At 29.0% G+C, this 18,774-nt stretch overlaps 1 protein-coding gene across 1 annotated transcript in view; it reads left to right on the top strand.

The window, feature by feature from the left end:
- Positions 1–12,805, top strand: part of dpr8 (defective proboscis extension response 8) — a 92,356-nt gene extending 79,551 nt beyond the window's left edge. The window contains exons 4-5 of the mRNA XM_065509378.1: positions 1,592–1,760; positions 12,376–12,805. Coding sequence (XP_065365450.1) covers positions 1,592–1,760; positions 12,376–12,749 — 543 coding nt within the window. The 3' untranslated portion in view covers positions 12,750–12,805. The remainder of the gene's footprint in view (positions 1–1,591; positions 1,761–12,375) is intronic.
- Positions 12,806–18,774: the final 5,969 nt, after the last annotated feature.

Below are 18,774 nucleotides of genomic sequence, written 5' to 3'. Positions count from 1 at the left end.
AAGCCGAACCAGAATCGGTTCGATTTTTTGCTCATTGTGTCCGGAGAATGTTGCTCCAGGAATTCATGAAAGGATTTGTCTGTAACACGAAAACAATAAAGTTATACACACTTTTTTATGCAAAAGGTCTGCACAGAGCTGGGTGTACCTCTAAGCGTTAATCCGACTGAATCAATTAATTGGAAATCAAGATAGTTGGAGAAAGTATTATTATTAATTAATATTCATAAGGTCGTCAAATTTTACCCAACTGAAGGGAGAGCCATTTAAAATTTTATATTTTCTATTTAAGAATTAAACACAATATCATTCATATGACTACCACAACTGGCTCGGCAGTACCTCATCCAATGAACACAAGACGCAACCCTCGATATTTTACACACTGTTTTTGAAAATCGAATAATCAGCCGAAATTGTGATGTCAATTTACCACTTCGGAACTGTGATTTGAGCCCTTTGGATTATTTTCTGTGTGGAGCAATTAACCGTAGATATTACGCAAACCATCCAGAGACAATTGAACCGTTGAAACATGAAATCGAGGTTGCCATTGAAGAGATTCGAGCCGAGACAATCGAAATTGTACTGAAAACTTTTTTTGATCGGATGAGGTACTGCAGAGCCAGTCGTGGTAGTCATATGAATGATATTATGTTCCATTCTTAAATGACAGAGTTCGGCCTTTCCAAAAAAGAAATTTGAAAAAATAATAATTTTTTCTCCATTTTTTAAACCTAACGTAGTTGTTGACATTTGAAATTAAATAAAGGTCATACAAAATTTAAAATATCAGCCACTCACTTTTAGAAAAAATTTAATTTTAATTACAAAATGGGTATAATTTAACCCGAATACCCTATGAAGGTTAAACGCAATAATCGTCTTATTTTTTTTGTGGAACCCTTTTGATGCTAATATATAAAAGAGTTAATAATGTTCTACGAATTTTAAATTTCATAAATTAGCAACTAATGTAAACAATTTGTAGTTAAATACTAGAAAATAGTCCACGAAATGTGTTTTAAGATATTATCTTAGCAAGTTTGTGACCAAAAACTAAATTTCCTTGAACACCGCCAATTCAAATCGTTGCTCACTCTAACCTATTACAGGTACATTTGCATTTTTAATTATCATTTAGCATTTATTAGCATTTTAAAAAAATGTTTAGTAATGTATAAAGAATGAAATTTAATGATTTATTTATTGTAGTATCAAATTAGAATGGATTAGCGATGTCAGAAAATTATTATATTTTATAGTTTAACGTCTATGGTTTAGCTAAATTCGAAAACCTTTTTGAATTGGATTTTTAATTTAAATTTTTGTTTAATATTTTTTAAAATATTAAAAAAACATTGTAAAATAAAGGTCACCCTAATATAAATACACAAGTATTTCGAAACAAATCATTGTTTAGCTACAAAGAAAAAAACCTTACAAATAAAATAAGCATTATTTTTGTAAACTTCTAACTTAATACAAGCTCATGTTTCTTTCTTATTTTCTTTTATTTCTCCCCTTCTTTTGGTAAATGGCCATTTAATGTTTATGTTTTTGGCTCATTTTGGAAACTCATTGCAAACAGGTCATAAATTTCGATTCTCCACGTGGCGGTATATCATTAGTAACGGAAAAAGGTGTTTTAACCACAAGTCGTTTATTGGTACAGAAGGCCATACAACAGGATTCTGGACTTTATACATGTACGCCTTCGAATGCAAATCCAACATCTGTGCGAGTACATATCGTTGATGGTAAGTAAAGAAATTTTAAACACACATCCTAGTTTTTTCTCTCTCATCATTATACCGATGTATGTCGATTTCCTTTTCATAATATCGTGTATCTTTCAAACAAGGTCATACAAAATAAATCATTTGAAGTTTTCTAAACAAAAAAAAATACCAAAACAGACATCTTCAAACAAAAATTACAAAGGTTTTCTGATGCCTCATTTTTTTTAATTTTCAAATACTCTCATAGGCCTCTATATTAAGTTTAATATGAAGGTTATGTTAATAACTGCTCTCCCAAATCCACATGTTTAATTTATGTTAAATTTTCAATATTTATTTCATAAAAAAAATTGAGAAGTATTCAGCAAACCAGCAGTTGTAAAGTGTGCGTAAATATAAAAGTTAAATTTATGATGCCACAATTTAAACCTCATATGGTTGTAAGTGTATACAAGAGTGGTGTTATAATAATGGGGCATGTAGTTCTATATGATAATGTGCGTTATTTCTGTTTTTTATATAAATAATGTCAGTTTCAGTGTATAAATATTTTTCATTTCTTTGGTACACTTCTATATATATTTTTATTACTCTCATACACAATATTTATGGCAGATTTTTTTTTGCTTTCTTTCAAATTTATTATACAATTTATAAGTATAGATTTTATAATGTGGCAACATATGCAAATAATAGAGATTAGTTTACGAAAACAACAATAAATACGACAGCATAACAATATTGAAACAAGCACAACACAAGATTGATATAGATTATTATGTTTGTGGCATGTAGTAAGTGGTTGTGATAATATATTCTCTATATTAAATCCTTAAAATCAACATGTATAAAGGAAAAAAAATCCCAAAAAACAGGCAGGTTGTGGACCATTATTATTGATGTTGTATGATTTTAACGATTAAGCTTTAATGAGCTTATATAAATAGTAGATTTTGAGGTGGCACTAGTGAACAAAAATTATGACTTTTAGTAAGAGTTTCGGAAACCTCAATGCATTAAGTAACTATAAACAATTAAGAAAACGTTCAACCAAAGTCAATAATTTTAAAACTTCACTGAGGAGGATAATCAATTGCTATTCCTAATAATGGCATCAATATATTATTACTTCATGTCGGATAGTTCACAGAGACTGTCAGTGGCTCCTAGAAACCAAATACGTAGATCTCCTAGTGCTGATCAATGCCAGAGGAAGTTAAAAATAGTTACATTGTATGGCAATCCAAAGCAAAAAACTGCTCTGTTCCAAACTCTTTATCCCATGTCAAATGATTCAGACAGAAAATTAGTTCTTTAACAATTCTTAATCATTTATATGACACAGATCTCCTAATGCTGAGTAATGACAAAGAAAGTGAAAAATAGGTTCGTTCACATTTTCATTATGACAACTGCTGTAGGGCAATACACAGATATAAAGTACTCTGCGTCGCTGTTTTTCCTTTGTCATATGATTCCGACTGAAGACTAATCTAGTTTATTTTCGGAATGGATGGTGGCTTCTTTTAAGTACTGTTGTTCAGCTAGCTTTAATATGGTTTCATCCTCGGTTTTTTAGGCAGAGTCCTGAGAGTATGAGGCACTTCTAATGAGAGACTTTTTATCTGCAGACGAAATAATAGTATAAGTTTGAAGGTAGGTTTTTATTCAATTATGTACCAGCACCAGTAGTACAGAATCCAAGTGTTTTGGAAATAAATCAAATATTTCTAACTGGCTGATCCGATTAACATAAAGGCACAGCAGAGGAGTAATCGAGATTACTTTTTGCAAGCGCACTCCAAAAACCTTAGGGCCGATGTGCGGTATCAAAATAGTGTACCCCAGATGTGCAAAAATGTTAAACGATAGCGAATTTGTTGTGATTTCTCTAAAAGCAAAAATTTTGTACCAACAAATTGTTGGAAGTTTTTTTTTACTAATTTAATATAAAAGAAAAATTTCGCTGAAGCACATTGCTCACCAAAGCTTATGGTGTATGTGTTTCATCGTCTTCAACGTGCGAAAGATGGTTTATGCGGTTCAGAAGTGGTGATTTGACACAGAAAACAAATATCGCCCAGGCTTGCCAAAGAAGTTGGAGGAACTATTCCATGAACATCGTTGTCAAACTCTGCAAGAGAGCTTGTTGCTACTCAAGCAGCAATTTCAAAACATTTGCGAGAAGCAGGATTCATTCAAAAGCAGTAAATTGAAGCTGCGAAACCTTGAGTAATGATTCTGCATGTCCGAAATGATGCTAGAAATCTATAAGAGAAAATCGTTTTTGCACGGAATCATTACTTGCGATGAAAAACGGATCTACTAAGATAAATCGAAGTGTAAGGGATCTTATGTGAAGCCTGGCCAACTAGAAGAATCGAAACTAAAGCCAAATATCCATGGCACTAAGATAAAGTTCTGTATTTAGTGGGACCAAAATTGTCCTATTTTGAGCTGATGAGTTCTGGAGAGACCTTCACAGGGATCCGTTTTTGAATGTAACTGCATCGTTTGAAGCAAGCATTGGCTTTGACATGATACAGTAATATTCCATCATGACAACGTTTGGCCACATGTTGCAATACCTATTAAAAATTATTAAGAATGAAGTGGTTGGGGTGCCCCATCCGACTGGAACAGAGTATCTGATATTAGATTGATTCGTTCTTCGCCGCAAATAATGAGCAGTTCGTTTGTCTCGGAATCCATATGTTGCTAGAAAGATGTGAAAAGTTCATAGCTACCAATAGCTAATACCTTAAATATATTTAAAATGTACAAATGTTTCAAAAAAAACCTAAACAATTTAAAATTGTCGCATTTTTAAGTCATACACCAATAAAATCTTTGATTTTAAACAATTTACCCTACATTGAGATATCACATCTCCTCTTTTGAGCGGTCTGGGATCCGACAGTCTCATGCACTGCGCTTTACCTAAAATATGCAGGAATTCTGTTGTATTGAAGTTATTAGCATATGTAGAGAAATAACAATATTTGCAAAGTTACACTATCAAAAAAATCACAAGTATGTTGTTTTGAAATTGCTTTTAAAATTGTTTATTTCATTGCAAAATAATACATATTTTTCATATTAAATAAAAGAAAATTTTTAAAATTTTGTTGAGAAATGGCTGAGTTACTGTCAGTAAAGTATCAAAATACGCACATTTTTCAAAAAACTTTAAGTTTCTTGACGCTTTAAGTTGATCGCGAGACAGTAAAATATCGATTTCTTATTTTTATGAGAAAGCCGGATAAAATAGCTTTCAAAAACACAAAAATCGATTAAAAATTAAATGAGATATTGTATTTTTGTGACAACAAAGGTTTGTGTTATTTTTTTCCAAAAACAATATAGCTGACAGTGTTTTGTTTTAGTTGGAGAGCATCCTGTACCATAACTCAGCTATTTTCCAATCGATCTTTACAAGTAGTTGTCTGTTTATAAGGTAAAACTCGTATCTGCCAAACAAATTTTAAATTTGTTTCAAAATAAATTATTTATGACGTTTCAAAATTTTGCATCACTGTGTAATCATCTTCGATTGCCCTCTATAAAATTTCAAATGTTTGAAACAAATGCGGGACTAATTGTATCGATTTCTGAACTCCTACCAGAATTCATGACTTATACAAGAATCGTTTGTAGTACTACAAAAGTACTGAAATAGTACTAGAAAATATACTATCGTATCAGCGTCTCCAACCTGTTCGATCTGACATATAAACAACAATCGGTAAATTGGTTGAATCTAGATAAATATTTGTACCCTATATAGATAATCATCCAGAGATCAAAAGGTAGCATTCTCCTTCCATAATCGCCAGTTATTTAGAATTATACACTGTCCATGTCTCTTAGTACCCCCTAATAAGGATTAGCATTGCAAGTTTTGCAACCTAAATGTCTAGTGGTGTGTTGGTCAAAATTGTGTCAAAACCCACTGTGGTTCTAGTTGAAATTATTGAGATTAGGGTGTTTATTATACCCTACACCACTTAGGTTCTCCTACTGTTTCCTAGTTACTATTAACTTAAAAGGCTAAGGCACAAATAATAACAACTTAAATAACTTACTTACTAGATACCTTTCACAAAAGCCACCAAAAATATTATAAACAGTTTCAATATAGCAAAATCACACGCTATAGTATTAAAGTTACCATTCACTCTTCATTAACAGTGATAATTTTGGCGTCATTGTTTTAAGGCACATATGCACAGATTAAGAATGATTATTACAAGTTTATTGTAATGATGATGAAGAGGATGACTCAAATGAAGGCTCTTATTATGGTAGATGCTACATAATACCATAATAATCTAAAGTCATTTGCACACAAGAGGCTAAAGATTTAATCATTTATACCATAAGGCTTAAACAAAAATGAAAATGAACTATATAATAGTGGTAATATCAGACGCGTGCTACTTTTATATTCTCAGGAAATATTTGTAATATAAAGAATTTAACAGGAAAATCTATATAAATATAAAATAAAATAAATAGTCATGGAAATTGATTAACCAACATATTGCTTTAAGTTTTGTAAGATCGTTTTGGTTTAGTTTTGGGCAGGCCCAAACTCATTTTATAAGGAATTCATTTATTAAAAATTACCAAATTTTATTTCGAAATAAAATTTTACTCGAACTTATAATGGAATTTTTAATTTTTTTGAAAAACTGAAATTGGCGGGGAAGCTGTGTTAAACTATTTCAATAAAAATGAGGTAGAAACTTGAAATTGGGCAAGTTTATTAAAGCAGACTATATTTAAAAACAGTGTTTTTGAATACTTCCCTTTAAGGTTACTGTGACAAGGTACTTTTTCAAAAATTAGTCAAATACTAACTTTAAAATGAGTAATAATAAGTTCAAATAAAAAATAAGTAAATTTGTTTAAAACTTCTTTCTAAAAAGGAAATTTTAATATTTAACATAATCCCTTTGTACGTATTTATTTCATTTATATTACCATTCTGTATTAAGGCAAATGATATCTTTCTCTGGAACAAACTTTAATTTACTTTTAGCTTAATCAACTCACATTAACAATGACCTAATAATAACAGTAATAATAATAATAGTAAGATTCATGGTAAGACAATCTATTCATTGTTAAGTCATTGTTAATGTACTTATAAACATTAAAGCTAAAGCAAAACAAACATCTTTAACAAATTCCGCAAACGCCCTTACCTTAGGGTAGGAGTAACAATAACCTTAATAAACAAACATATATAGAAAATATATTTTTATTTACTGGTTACAACAAATAAATGAAAATCATGAAAATATCCGTTTGTTAGAAAAAAAGGACATTACATAAAAATGAAATTCTCCAGAGATTAAGGAGTAGCCACTTAACTTAATTAGATAAGTGACCATTTTAATATGCTGTGTTGGCATATTTTCATTTAATGTTTTGTTTTGCTACTTTTTTAACCAAAAAGAAAATATAAAATAAACAGATTTGTTTGTGTTATTTTTCGGTTCTGTTTATATTTGTGCTGTAAGCATAAAATCTTTAAAACAGATTAAATCTATCTTAAATGTATTTATTCGATTTTATTGTTTAATAGTATTATGCTAAAGATGTGTAAAATTTTCTTTCGCTTTTAGTTACAAACAACTGCTGAATTTTTATTATTAGTTTCTTTTTGTTAAAAGGAAAATAAATTTATTATGTATTTCAGTTACTGAAACAGAAGAACTACGAAATTATGTATATTATATTGAATAGGAATTTAAAATCCAATCCTTGAGTGTTTGTTTTTTAATGGCTATATTATTTTCTATTAATACAAATTAAGTTGGTCATTCTATAGGAATGACAATAACTAAATAATATCACTCTATTTACAAATATAACAGCTATTAAATAAATATTTTGTTGTATGTATCGAAACAAGAAAAAAAAATTCTAAAATATTAAAAACCTTTGTTGTTTTCCATTTTTGCCCCATTGCTATACTGTTCTAATTAGATGTTAGAAATATATCTCCTTAATAAGCATCTGCATCATTGAAGAAACCTAACTGCAGAATTTCAAGTTCCCAGATCTTTTGGATTGGCATTAGTGTTAAAAATATAAAAAAAATACATACAACTTCCCCACCAATTTTGGTTATTCTAAAATTTAAAAATTCATATCTTGAGTTTTAGAAAATATTTTGGAAATTTATTTTTTTATTACGATTGCTTTTAATTATTATTACAATTTCCAAAAGAAAATAATTTGCTTTTAATATTTAAAATTTTTTTTTGAAAATATTTAAAATTTTTCATTTTAAAAACATGAAAAAAAAGTATGGAAATTTCTGCTTTACAAGTAGTTGGGTAATTTTAATAATCAACGAGTAAAATTTCTGGTTACTGCCATTTTTGTATATGCTTATTTGTTAAAGATATAAAAATATTTATATGAAACTTCCCCGCCAATTTTGAATATTTGATTATTAAAAAATTTAGATGTTGAGTTTAGGACAAAAACTCAAAAAAACAAATTTTCAAAAAATTTGGATACAAAAATTTTAGATTTTTAAGCATTTGCGTCATTGTATAAACAAAGCAAACTCCAAAATTTGATTTTGAAAAAAAAAATTTGGTAATTTTTTTAATAATTTTTTTGGGCAGTAAACCATAAATGCACTTACCAGCATCAATGAGCAGGTGGTATGTACATTAAAGTTAACTGCATTTTTAACTTACCTGCACAAACTATCGTGCAAAGTTGGTTGTGCAGGTAAGTATTTATAAATTTTGAATAATTTTTTATTGAAAATTTCTCCATTTTAATACTTTGTGTTAATGAAATAAGCAACCAGTTAATTTACAGATTCCTAGCTCTTTTGGATAGGTTAAAATATTGAAGATATAACAAGTTAGAGAGCTATACTCGGCTGTGCCGAATCTTATATACCCTTCACCAAATTATACTTCAAAATAAAAATTTTAAATATTTTTAGATGAACAAAATCTATTTTTTTTCAGTTTTTTTAATTTTTTGGGAAAAAAATGTTTCGAATTGTTTTTTAAAATATTTTTTTTTAAATTTTTAAATTTATTTTTTAATTTTAAAATTTTTTTTAAACTTTTTCTGGTGAAAAAAAATCGGTTTAAAAAATATTTTTTCCGGTTTTGATCCATTGTAGGTCCAACTTACTGTGAAATAAACAATCAGTTGAATTTAGATTCCCAGATTCTTTTGCATAGGTTACAATCTTAAAGATATAAAAAAATTACATACAACTTCCCCGCCAATTTCATTTATTAGAAAATAAAAAAGTTCATAACTTGAGTTCTAGAAAAAATTTTCCAAATTTTTTTATTGATATTGATTACATTTAATTATTGCTAAAAATTAGAATAAATACAAAATGTTTATAATATTTAAAATTAAATTTATTTCGAAATATTGGATTACTTGAAAAATTATATTTATTTCGAAATTTTTTAATTTTACATTTCAAAAATGATTACTTTTAATGACTACTATAATTTAGAAAAACAAAAGTTTTTAATATTTAAAATTTTTCATTAAAATAGGTATGTTTTCCTTAAATTTCGTTATATTTAAAAATGTGGTAAAAAAATGTTGAATAATGTTTTATTGAAAATTTCTCCATTTTAATACTTTGTGTTATTGAAATAAACAATCAGTTGAATTTCAGATTCCCAGCTCTTTTGCATAGGTTACAATCTTAAATATATAAAAATAATTACATACAACTTCCCCGCCAATTTCATTTATTAGAAAATAAAAAAGTTCATAACTTGAGTTCTAGAAAAAATAAAAATTTTCCAAATTTTTTTATTGATAATGATTACATTTAATTATTGCTAAAAATTAGAACAAATACAAAATGTTTATAATATTTAAAATTTTTGAAATTAAATTTATGCAATTCGAAATGTTAGATTACTTGAAAAATTATATTTATTTCGAAATTTTTTAAGTTTACATTTCAAAAATGATTGCTTTTAATGACTACTATAATTTAGAAAAACAAAAACAAATATTTTTAATATTTAAAATTTTTCATTAAAATAGGTACGTTTTCCTTAAATTTCGTTATTTTAAAAATATGTTGAAAAAAGTTTTAATAATTTTTTATTGAAAATTTCTCCATTTTAATACTTTATTTTAATGAAATAAACAATCAGTTGAATTTCAGATTCCTAGCTCGTTTGGATAGGTTAAAATCTTAAAGATATAAAAATAATTACATACAACTTCCCCACCAATTTCGTTTATAAGAAAATTAAAAAATTCATAACTTGAGTTCTAGAAAAAATTTTCCAAAATTTTGTTATTGATAATATTTACTATTAATTAGTGATAAAATTTAGAATAAATACAAAATATTTAAAATATTTTTTTTTTTTGAAATTCGATATTTATTTCCAAATATTAGACTGTTTGAAAACTTATTTTTATTTCTAAATTTTTTAAGTTTACATTTTGAAAATGATTACTTTTAATTACTACTATAATTTAGGAAAACAAAATCATATATTTTTAGTATTTTAAATTTTTCCATAAAATACTCACATTTTCCATAAATTTCGTATTTTGGAAAAATTTTTAATATTTTTTTCCAAAATTTTCTCTATTTTAATACCTTGTGTTAATAAAATAAACAACCATTTGAATTTCAGATTCCTAGCTCTTTTGGATAGGTTAAAATCTTAAAGATATAAAAATAATTACATACGACTTCCCCGCCAATTTCGTTTATAAAAAATTAAAAAATTCATAACTTGAGTTCTATAAATAATTTTTTACTTTTTGTTATTGATAATGATTACTATTAATTAGCGCTAAAATTTAGAATAAATACAAAATGTTTATAATATTTTAAATTTTTTCTTGTAATTAGATAATTATTTCCAAATATAGTTAAGTTTGAAAAATGTTATTTTAGGAAATTGAGGAATTAAACATTTTGGTATATCATAATGCAGTAGATATGTTAAATTTTAATAATCAGTCTTTAGAGATCTTAGAATATTTAAAGGCAGCATTATATTATTTTTGGTTCTTCTAGATATAAATTACTCTACCCATCTATTCAAGGGAATTAAAAATGTTTGTTCCTGCTTAAATTTTTTCTTAAGTACATTATGGTAAAATAATATTCATGCTTTTCAGTTTAAGTATTTCATTATTTATTTGCTTGCGTGCCCCCACAAACTAATTAAATGCCTTAAACATCCACAAACCAAAAAAAAGCCATTAACTTTTATTTTGTATTTAACATAATCAATGTAAAAAGACAACAAACAAAAAAAAAGCTAATAAAACCTTAATAATTATTTGTTCTTTCATCTTTAAAATTATACTGTCAATCAATAAATGCTATAAAAACGCCAATAATGTTAAAGTATAAGAAAGAAACTAAATTGAATAAGTTTTCTTGACTTACAAACAGAAAAAAAAGAACTCTTTTTATAACCTACAAACTTAAATATTGAAATTAACGCAATATCTGTACAAGGGATCCAAACAACAATTATAAAAAAAAGGAAATTAGAACATCCATGATGAAACTAATATTAGACACGCATAACAGCAGCAACAAAAACATGCAGACAGTTAAATACTTTCACAGCTACACATCTAAAAGTATCCTATAGATACTACATGCATACATACCTTAAGCTTACAAAGCAATTATAACAACTATTTTCAACGTAAAAATAACAAACAACTTAATAAGTTTGCGCTCAAAGTACTAAAGAACATGAACAAAATACGAGAAAGAAAATCACTTAAACTTTCGTAATTAAGACAAGTTACTTGTTTTTTGTTCTTACTCTTACTTATTCCACTCACTACTTCTACTTTTGCTGCTGCTTTTTCTATTTATTTATATTTATTTTTTTTGTTTTGTTTTATTTGCTGTTGTTTTTTGCTTGCGTACAAAATACATAAAACAATTCGACAGATACATAAGTTGGCTTAAGGAAAATGTTCTTTCGCAATTTGTTGAATGGCAAAGATTATAATTAAAGTTTTTTTTTATGCGTTTTTACTAGTCTAAATTAATGTATTGAAAGGAAAGGGGTAAAGATCTATTTTATATAATGAATGAGGATAAAATGCATAGCAAAGCAATTTGCGAAAGCAAGAAAAATAATTAATTAATGTTTGTGTAAAACAATTTCTCATCTAAAAAAGAAAAGCACATTTAATGAAATTCAGCTGGATTAATTTTAAATGTACTAAATAGTCTTTTATTAAAAACCAGTGAAATCGGTTCAATAGAAACTATTTTGTTAATAAATATCTAAGACATACTCAAGCGGTATTTTCGAATATATGGGTATATCGGCTATAATTTAGCGGTAATGGTAATTGAAGTTATTTGGTAATTGAAGTTATTTTCAGGAACTCATTTATCGGGTAAATTGATGGATAGGTGTACAATGTCAACAAAATTATAGATAAACGAAAATAAATCTCTCTCTTTTATTTTTTCAATTGTCCTTCATTTATGGTTTTATTTTCAGTCTGACCTAATACTACCCCGCAAATAAATAAATTATTTAATATGAAAACATAATTTAAACCAGATAAACATTTATTTATGCTTTCCAAAACAACATTTTCATTTAAGGTGAACATCCTGCGGCTATGCATCATGGTGGCACCACACATCTGCATGCCTCATCGTACGCCATAATGATACTTTGGGCCTTCGCATTATTATGGCTACAGCAACAACAGCTACACAGTAATCTACGTCAATGTATACGTTGGCGCAAGGGGACCATTAAATTGCGAAATAATAAACAACAGAACAAATACCAGCTGCAGCAACAGGGACATCTAACACGGTTACTGTCACATCATCATCAGCATTATCGGCAGCAACAACAACAACAACGACATTATTATTACTTTGATATAAAATCCCAATATAGCTGTTTGTTGCTGTGGTGGCAACATAGATCTACTACCACCACAAATCTGCAATTGCCAAATACATAACCATTAAAAGATATACTAACACATTTTTAAATACAACAACAAAAACAACAAATAAATTATTAACAATTTAAACCAAAACAAAAAACACAAAAACCAAATATTTAATATGATGAAACAAGAGAAAAACCAACAAAAAAACAAACACACCTACAACCACAAAAATATAAATAAGTAAGTAACAAACTGGTGAGTGAGGGAATGAATAAATATCTCCCTCTCTTTCATCCAATCCACAGACAAAAAAAAAGTAACAGAATTAACAAGAAGAACAAACAAAATAAAATTCCAATTTGTATATAAAATTAATATTAAGTTTTTAAATGTATTTTTTAATAACAACCTAAAAAAGAAACACACAAACACAGACAACACAAATAAACGTGAAAGGGAGGAATGAAAAGTATTTTTTGAAATTCAATAAGTTGAATTTTAAAAACTTTTTCAAATATTTCAAATAGCTGTGACGAATTAAATCTCCCATAAATTATGTTAAGTTGTGATAACACTAAATTGTTGCATTGCGTAAATTTTGCGAGTTTTAAATTATTTAGTATGAAATGTTGATAGTTTTTCTTTAATTCGTCATTGTAAATCTACTTTCTTTTCATATGTAATCCATTTCAATTAAGAGCATGTATCATTGTAAATCATTCACAAATTTCTTGGCTCTTTTGGATTCGATTGGCCCGAAATGTAATCAACTACTTAGTTAATTTATTTATAGCTTATTCCATAATAGTTTGTCCTTGAGTTTTATGTTGTTAGTTCTTAACCTTTTGTCGACCATAGGCAAGTATGCTTGCCCGAGGATTTTCAGTTTATATTGGTCCAGCTTACAGATAGAGCAAATATGTCAAAGAAGATAATTGGGGCAACAATAACATAGTTGAGTGCAAGCCAAATTTTGCTCCCAATTTTTGCCAAAGAGGCTCCGAATTTGGCCAAACAAGGGACTTTATGCTTAGGGCTGCTACTGGGTAAAAATAGGCCGCAAGGGGTTGAGAGTAAATTATGTTTTGGATTCAGTCTTTATCTATCAGAAAATAAAATGGAGAAGTTATCGTAAACTCCAATCTGCCTTCAGCTAATCAAATTATGTTTGGCAAGTATGTTTGCCTATGGATTGAAGCGAAAATTAACATTCCTACAAAACGTCTGCATCTAGAACCTCTAATTTGAAATTAAAGTTCTAGATTTAGAGCGAAAAATGAAAGAAAAGAGTATTTAAGTTAAAAATGTGTGGATCAGCCCGAGATCGTTTCTTTTTCCTTCGCACAGAGCAAATCCAATACATTTTACTTTGCGACTCCAGAGATGATGACGATGAATCAGTTACAAACTATATGCTTTGCAAAAAGGGCGTATGTTCACTCTGACCGTGGCTAAGTTTAGTGGGTACTATCATTCGAATGAGCTTGGTGAAGCTCCAATCAACACGTCTGATCCAACTTTTCACCAAGCTCAGATCGCAGGTGTCATGCTACGGCTCAGATTTGAAGAAATAACAGCTAAGCCTAGCTTTTGCGACTCCAATAAGTTAGAGACCGTGGCTATAAAATCCGACCAATTTTATATCACATTAACAAGGCTATGTCAGGAGCATATACGTATTCAAAAAGCTGCCAATCGATGAACATATGGTAAAGTTTGAAGGACACAACACCATGAAACAATACATTATCCTTAATGGGAATCAAACCTTGGTGCTTATGTGTGTCAGAAATTGGGTACCTACTTGTAATATTGACATTTACACCGGAAAAAATCATTCGTTGAACATGGTCTTGGTGAGGCTGGTGTCTTGTAGTTATGTGAGTGTGCCTATTGTAAAAGAAGGGGTTAAAGATTACTTCGACAATTTTTTTACGAGCAAGAAATTAATGCATATTCTTTAGGAAAATCCGATGTAATAGAAAGTAAATGCCAAAGAATTTTCCGGCGGAAAAATATATGAAAAGAGGGGACATCAGCTACTTCATGTCGGATAGCATTTCCAAAGTAAAATGGATGAACTATCGTGGTGTCTACCTCACCTCAAATTCTGAATACGATCTCTTCCACCCTTATAAGTTATGTGTTAATATTTGCAACATAATATATAAAAAACTCATATTGGCCAACTGTTCCTCTGTCAGTGTGATCTCTATTGATGCCTTTTCAACCAAATCGCGTTTTATAAGCAAGCCTAAATCTCTCCATAAAATGGAAAATCATTTGGGCTTGCTTTTTGGGCTCATAAAAGAACTACGTTTCCCGATGTTCTAATTGTGTTTCCAATAACAAATATAGTCGAAAAAATGTTTTTTTGTGTTTCCTTGCTTTACTTCGTCCCGTGATTGCTTTGGAATATATCATGAACAACACAAATAATATTATATTTTTGTGATCTATTGAATTTTATGGTATATTTAAAATAAAAACTGTTATTTAAATCATTTCTGCAAGTAAATAATTTGGGATAAAAAATGCCCTTTCAACCCATAGGCAACTATGTGTGCCAAGCGAAATGAGGGACTAAAAGCCTACCCAGGGGGCCAGATTTTTTTTTCAGAACTACTATAAAGCCATAGATTGCAAAAATAAAACAAAAAAGTAAATCGCTTCAGCAGAAAATGTTTGGTCGTCAAAGGGTTAAAACGATTTCACTTCATTTGTAGGCTGGGATTATACATGAAAAAGAAAAAAAAAAACTTCACCATTGTGTTTTTTTATCGTCGAGATATTTGAAAAATTACGATGCTTATCCACTTGTGTGACTTTACACACATACGTTATTTCTAAGTATTTAGGCACGGATAATGTGCTGTTTCTGACAAAAAGGTGTAAGGAATGCTTAAATTATCATATTCGAAATGTTTGTGTAAAATGTGTTGAAGATAAATTAATTTGATGACAAACAGATACGAAAATATAAAAAAAAATATTATTGATGTTAAATCATGACAACAACCATGATTGTATGCATATTAGACATAGACATACCTTAGGTATGAAAAACAACACACAAGTGTAAACCACATAAGTTTATTAAAATAATGTTCAGCTTCTATTTCATTGAATTTGAAATGAATCGAGCTCCGATATATTAGTTATATGAATTTTATTCAACTTATACCTTAACTTATTTGTTTTCACATTCAATTGACCGTGAATTTGCCTAATGTATGTCAGCAATAGTCAACGATTGGCCTTGTGCTTTGTTAATGGTTATAGCAAAGGCAAGACAAAACGAGAACTAGAGCGGCTTGAATTCAAATGGTAAGTCATTAGAATCTATGCCTTTGAATCTGCTACAGATAGGGATGCCAGGAATATATTTGAAAATTTGTACATAGCATAGTGAAAATGTTTTCCAAATTCAAGCAATCGAAAGAAGAACATTAATTACTCAATTTTATGTATATCATACAAAAAAAAAGTAAAATTTTTTGAAAATGATCGAATTTACTTCATTGTAAATAAATTCCAAAAGAATCAATCGATTTTTATGTTCGATATACTATTTTGTTGCTATTATATACGCTTTTGCGACAAAGTAATAAACCTGAACAATTTCTGCCATTTTAGATTTTTCGTGAGTTGTTTAAAACACAAAAATTTGCTTTTTTCACTTAAAAAATATATTTTTTGTTTCAATTTGTTATTATAATAATATTTATTAGTGAAGCCTTTTTTCCTGTTGACCTGTGTTAGAGTAAATTTTCATTTATTGTCGAAAATTTCTATTTAGCTGGACAAATTCAATTTTAGCTTGAAACTGGACAGACATAAAAAAAAGCTGGACAATCCAGCCAAGTCCAGCCCGGCTGGCAACCGTAGCCACAGACGACTGTTGCCTTAATTAAATTTGGTGAACATTTTTTGATGGTCAATCTTGTTCCGTTGCATAATTTTGGCGTTTAGGTTGCGAAGAAGCCTTTAATGTTAATACATGTGGTAGCATTACGGCTGAATCCAATGTATTCAAAAATTACTGTGTCAATCGATTTGTATTTCATTGTATATCCAGGCAGTTTCAATTGAATGGGCTCATTGAGCTTGTTGTCATATCATTCCCACAGCCAAGATATGAAGATGTTGCACCTTATTAATTGCTGCCTTGGACAAAATTAATTTTATTGACAATTTTTTTTGGACCGAGTGGAGTTAGACAACTATATTACCAATAATATATAAAGGATTTCAGTGTAATATCAATTGTGGATCCAAAAATAAACTATTTTCAATTTAAAAATTTAAAAATGGTAGATCTTTGCTGTTTTTTTGGGCGAAAATGTTATTTAAATCTTTTTTATTAAAAACATTCTTTAAGAAAATATAACAATTTGATGCTTTTCGGTAAGTTGTCTTTAAGGAAAAAAATTTGGGATAAAAATCATGTCCCAGTTATTAAATATGACGCCCATACGCCCTCCAGAATTTGACCTATTTTTTTATCAATATTTCAAATATGGGAAACATGTTCTAAAATGTCAAAGCTGGGATCAGAAAACAGAAAGCAGCTTTGGAAACCCTGATGTGTTCCCCATTTATCCCCAAAGTATTCTCCCAGCCCTGAAGGAAATGTGATCCCTATGGGTAACATTGAAAAAAATACCATTTTTAAGATTTTCGCTCCAATTTTTGGAATTGCGGGATTCCGTCTTACCTATTGTCAAGTTTATTTTTTCAATAATATGACACTTTAAAACTCCATCCTACATAAGTATTGCACTGTTTCATACTTGAGTCCATTCGGTCCAAAAGTACGGGCTATATTTTTTAAAATGCGGATCAAGGTATGGCAAAATTTATAAAGTTCAATATTGAATTCAATATTGCCTATTACTCGGAAATTATAAGAGATAAATAGCACACGCAAGCAGTTTTTTTCAAAAACTAGCGCTTTCCAAAAATATAAAAAATCTTTGATATCGGAAGATACCCTATCTCATAGCGCCGCCCCTGGAGAATTGGTAGAACCCATTTTAATAACTTAAATTAAGACACTTTTTAGCTACGCCCACGTCAATTTTAATCCTGATAGGACAAGAATTTTAGAAATGCCAGATTTATTTCAATTATCGCTTCAAAGGCATCAGCTGCTTTCGGTTTAGATTACCTCAGATGGCCTGGCCAGATTTCAGCAGCTCATAATAAATGGGACCAATTTGGTCCCACCAAATACAGATAATTACCTTAGGGTCGTGGATATTCGGCTTTGGTTTGGTCGGGCTTCACAAACGATCTCTTATGCTTCGGGTTATCTTAATGGATCCATTTGTTATCGCAAGTAAAGATTCGGGGGCAATAATGATTTTTTTTTATAGGGTTCTCTCAGCTTCAATTCGTATGCTTGAAAACGTTTTGAATTTGCTACTTGAGTATATCCTAATGATTCATGTTGAGTTTTATAACAATGCTCATGGAGTAATGCCTCCAATTCATGGTCTTCAAACTTTTTGGGATGGCCTGGGCCTTCCGTGTCAATATCACCATTTCTAAACCATACAAACCATCTCTTGCACATTGAAACCGATGGAATATATTCGCCATAAGCTTTGGTGGGCAATCAGTGTTGGTAAAAAAATGCAAAAAAACTTTTATGTTTACACTGTAATGTTCAATAACTAAGTGTGAATAAATGACAGATATTTACTCTTAAAAATGTAATTTATTAAAAACAAGAACTATATTCAAAATATATAAACCAAAAAAAAGCAAGAACTGGGTATCGAAAATTATTCTTTATTTCCAAAATATATTAAAATTCGATAAAATAAAAATGGAGTGGAATTGGATAGAGCATCATAATAAATCCATATTTGCAATTTTAATTCGAAATAAGTGTGATATATGTAAGTGTAGACTCGAAAAAAGTACTGCAAATCTTTGTTGGAACCTCTACACTTAATGAAAGACTACATTTCACTTATATTTGTAATGAAAATCTAATACTGATAGCCTTTATTGAAACCTGACTTCAATGCTACATTAAATTATAAGTTAAAAAATAAATTACTGGGGCTATTTTAAAAAATACAGC

The sequence above is a fragment of the Calliphora vicina genome, chromosome 4, assembly GCF_958450345.1.
Source record: "Calliphora vicina chromosome 4, idCalVici1.1, whole genome shotgun sequence".
Lineage (NCBI taxonomy): Eukaryota > Metazoa > Arthropoda > Insecta > Diptera > Calliphoridae > Calliphora > Calliphora vicina.
Note: the sequence above shows the minus strand (reverse complement) of the source record. Positions and strands in the feature narration are given on the sequence as shown.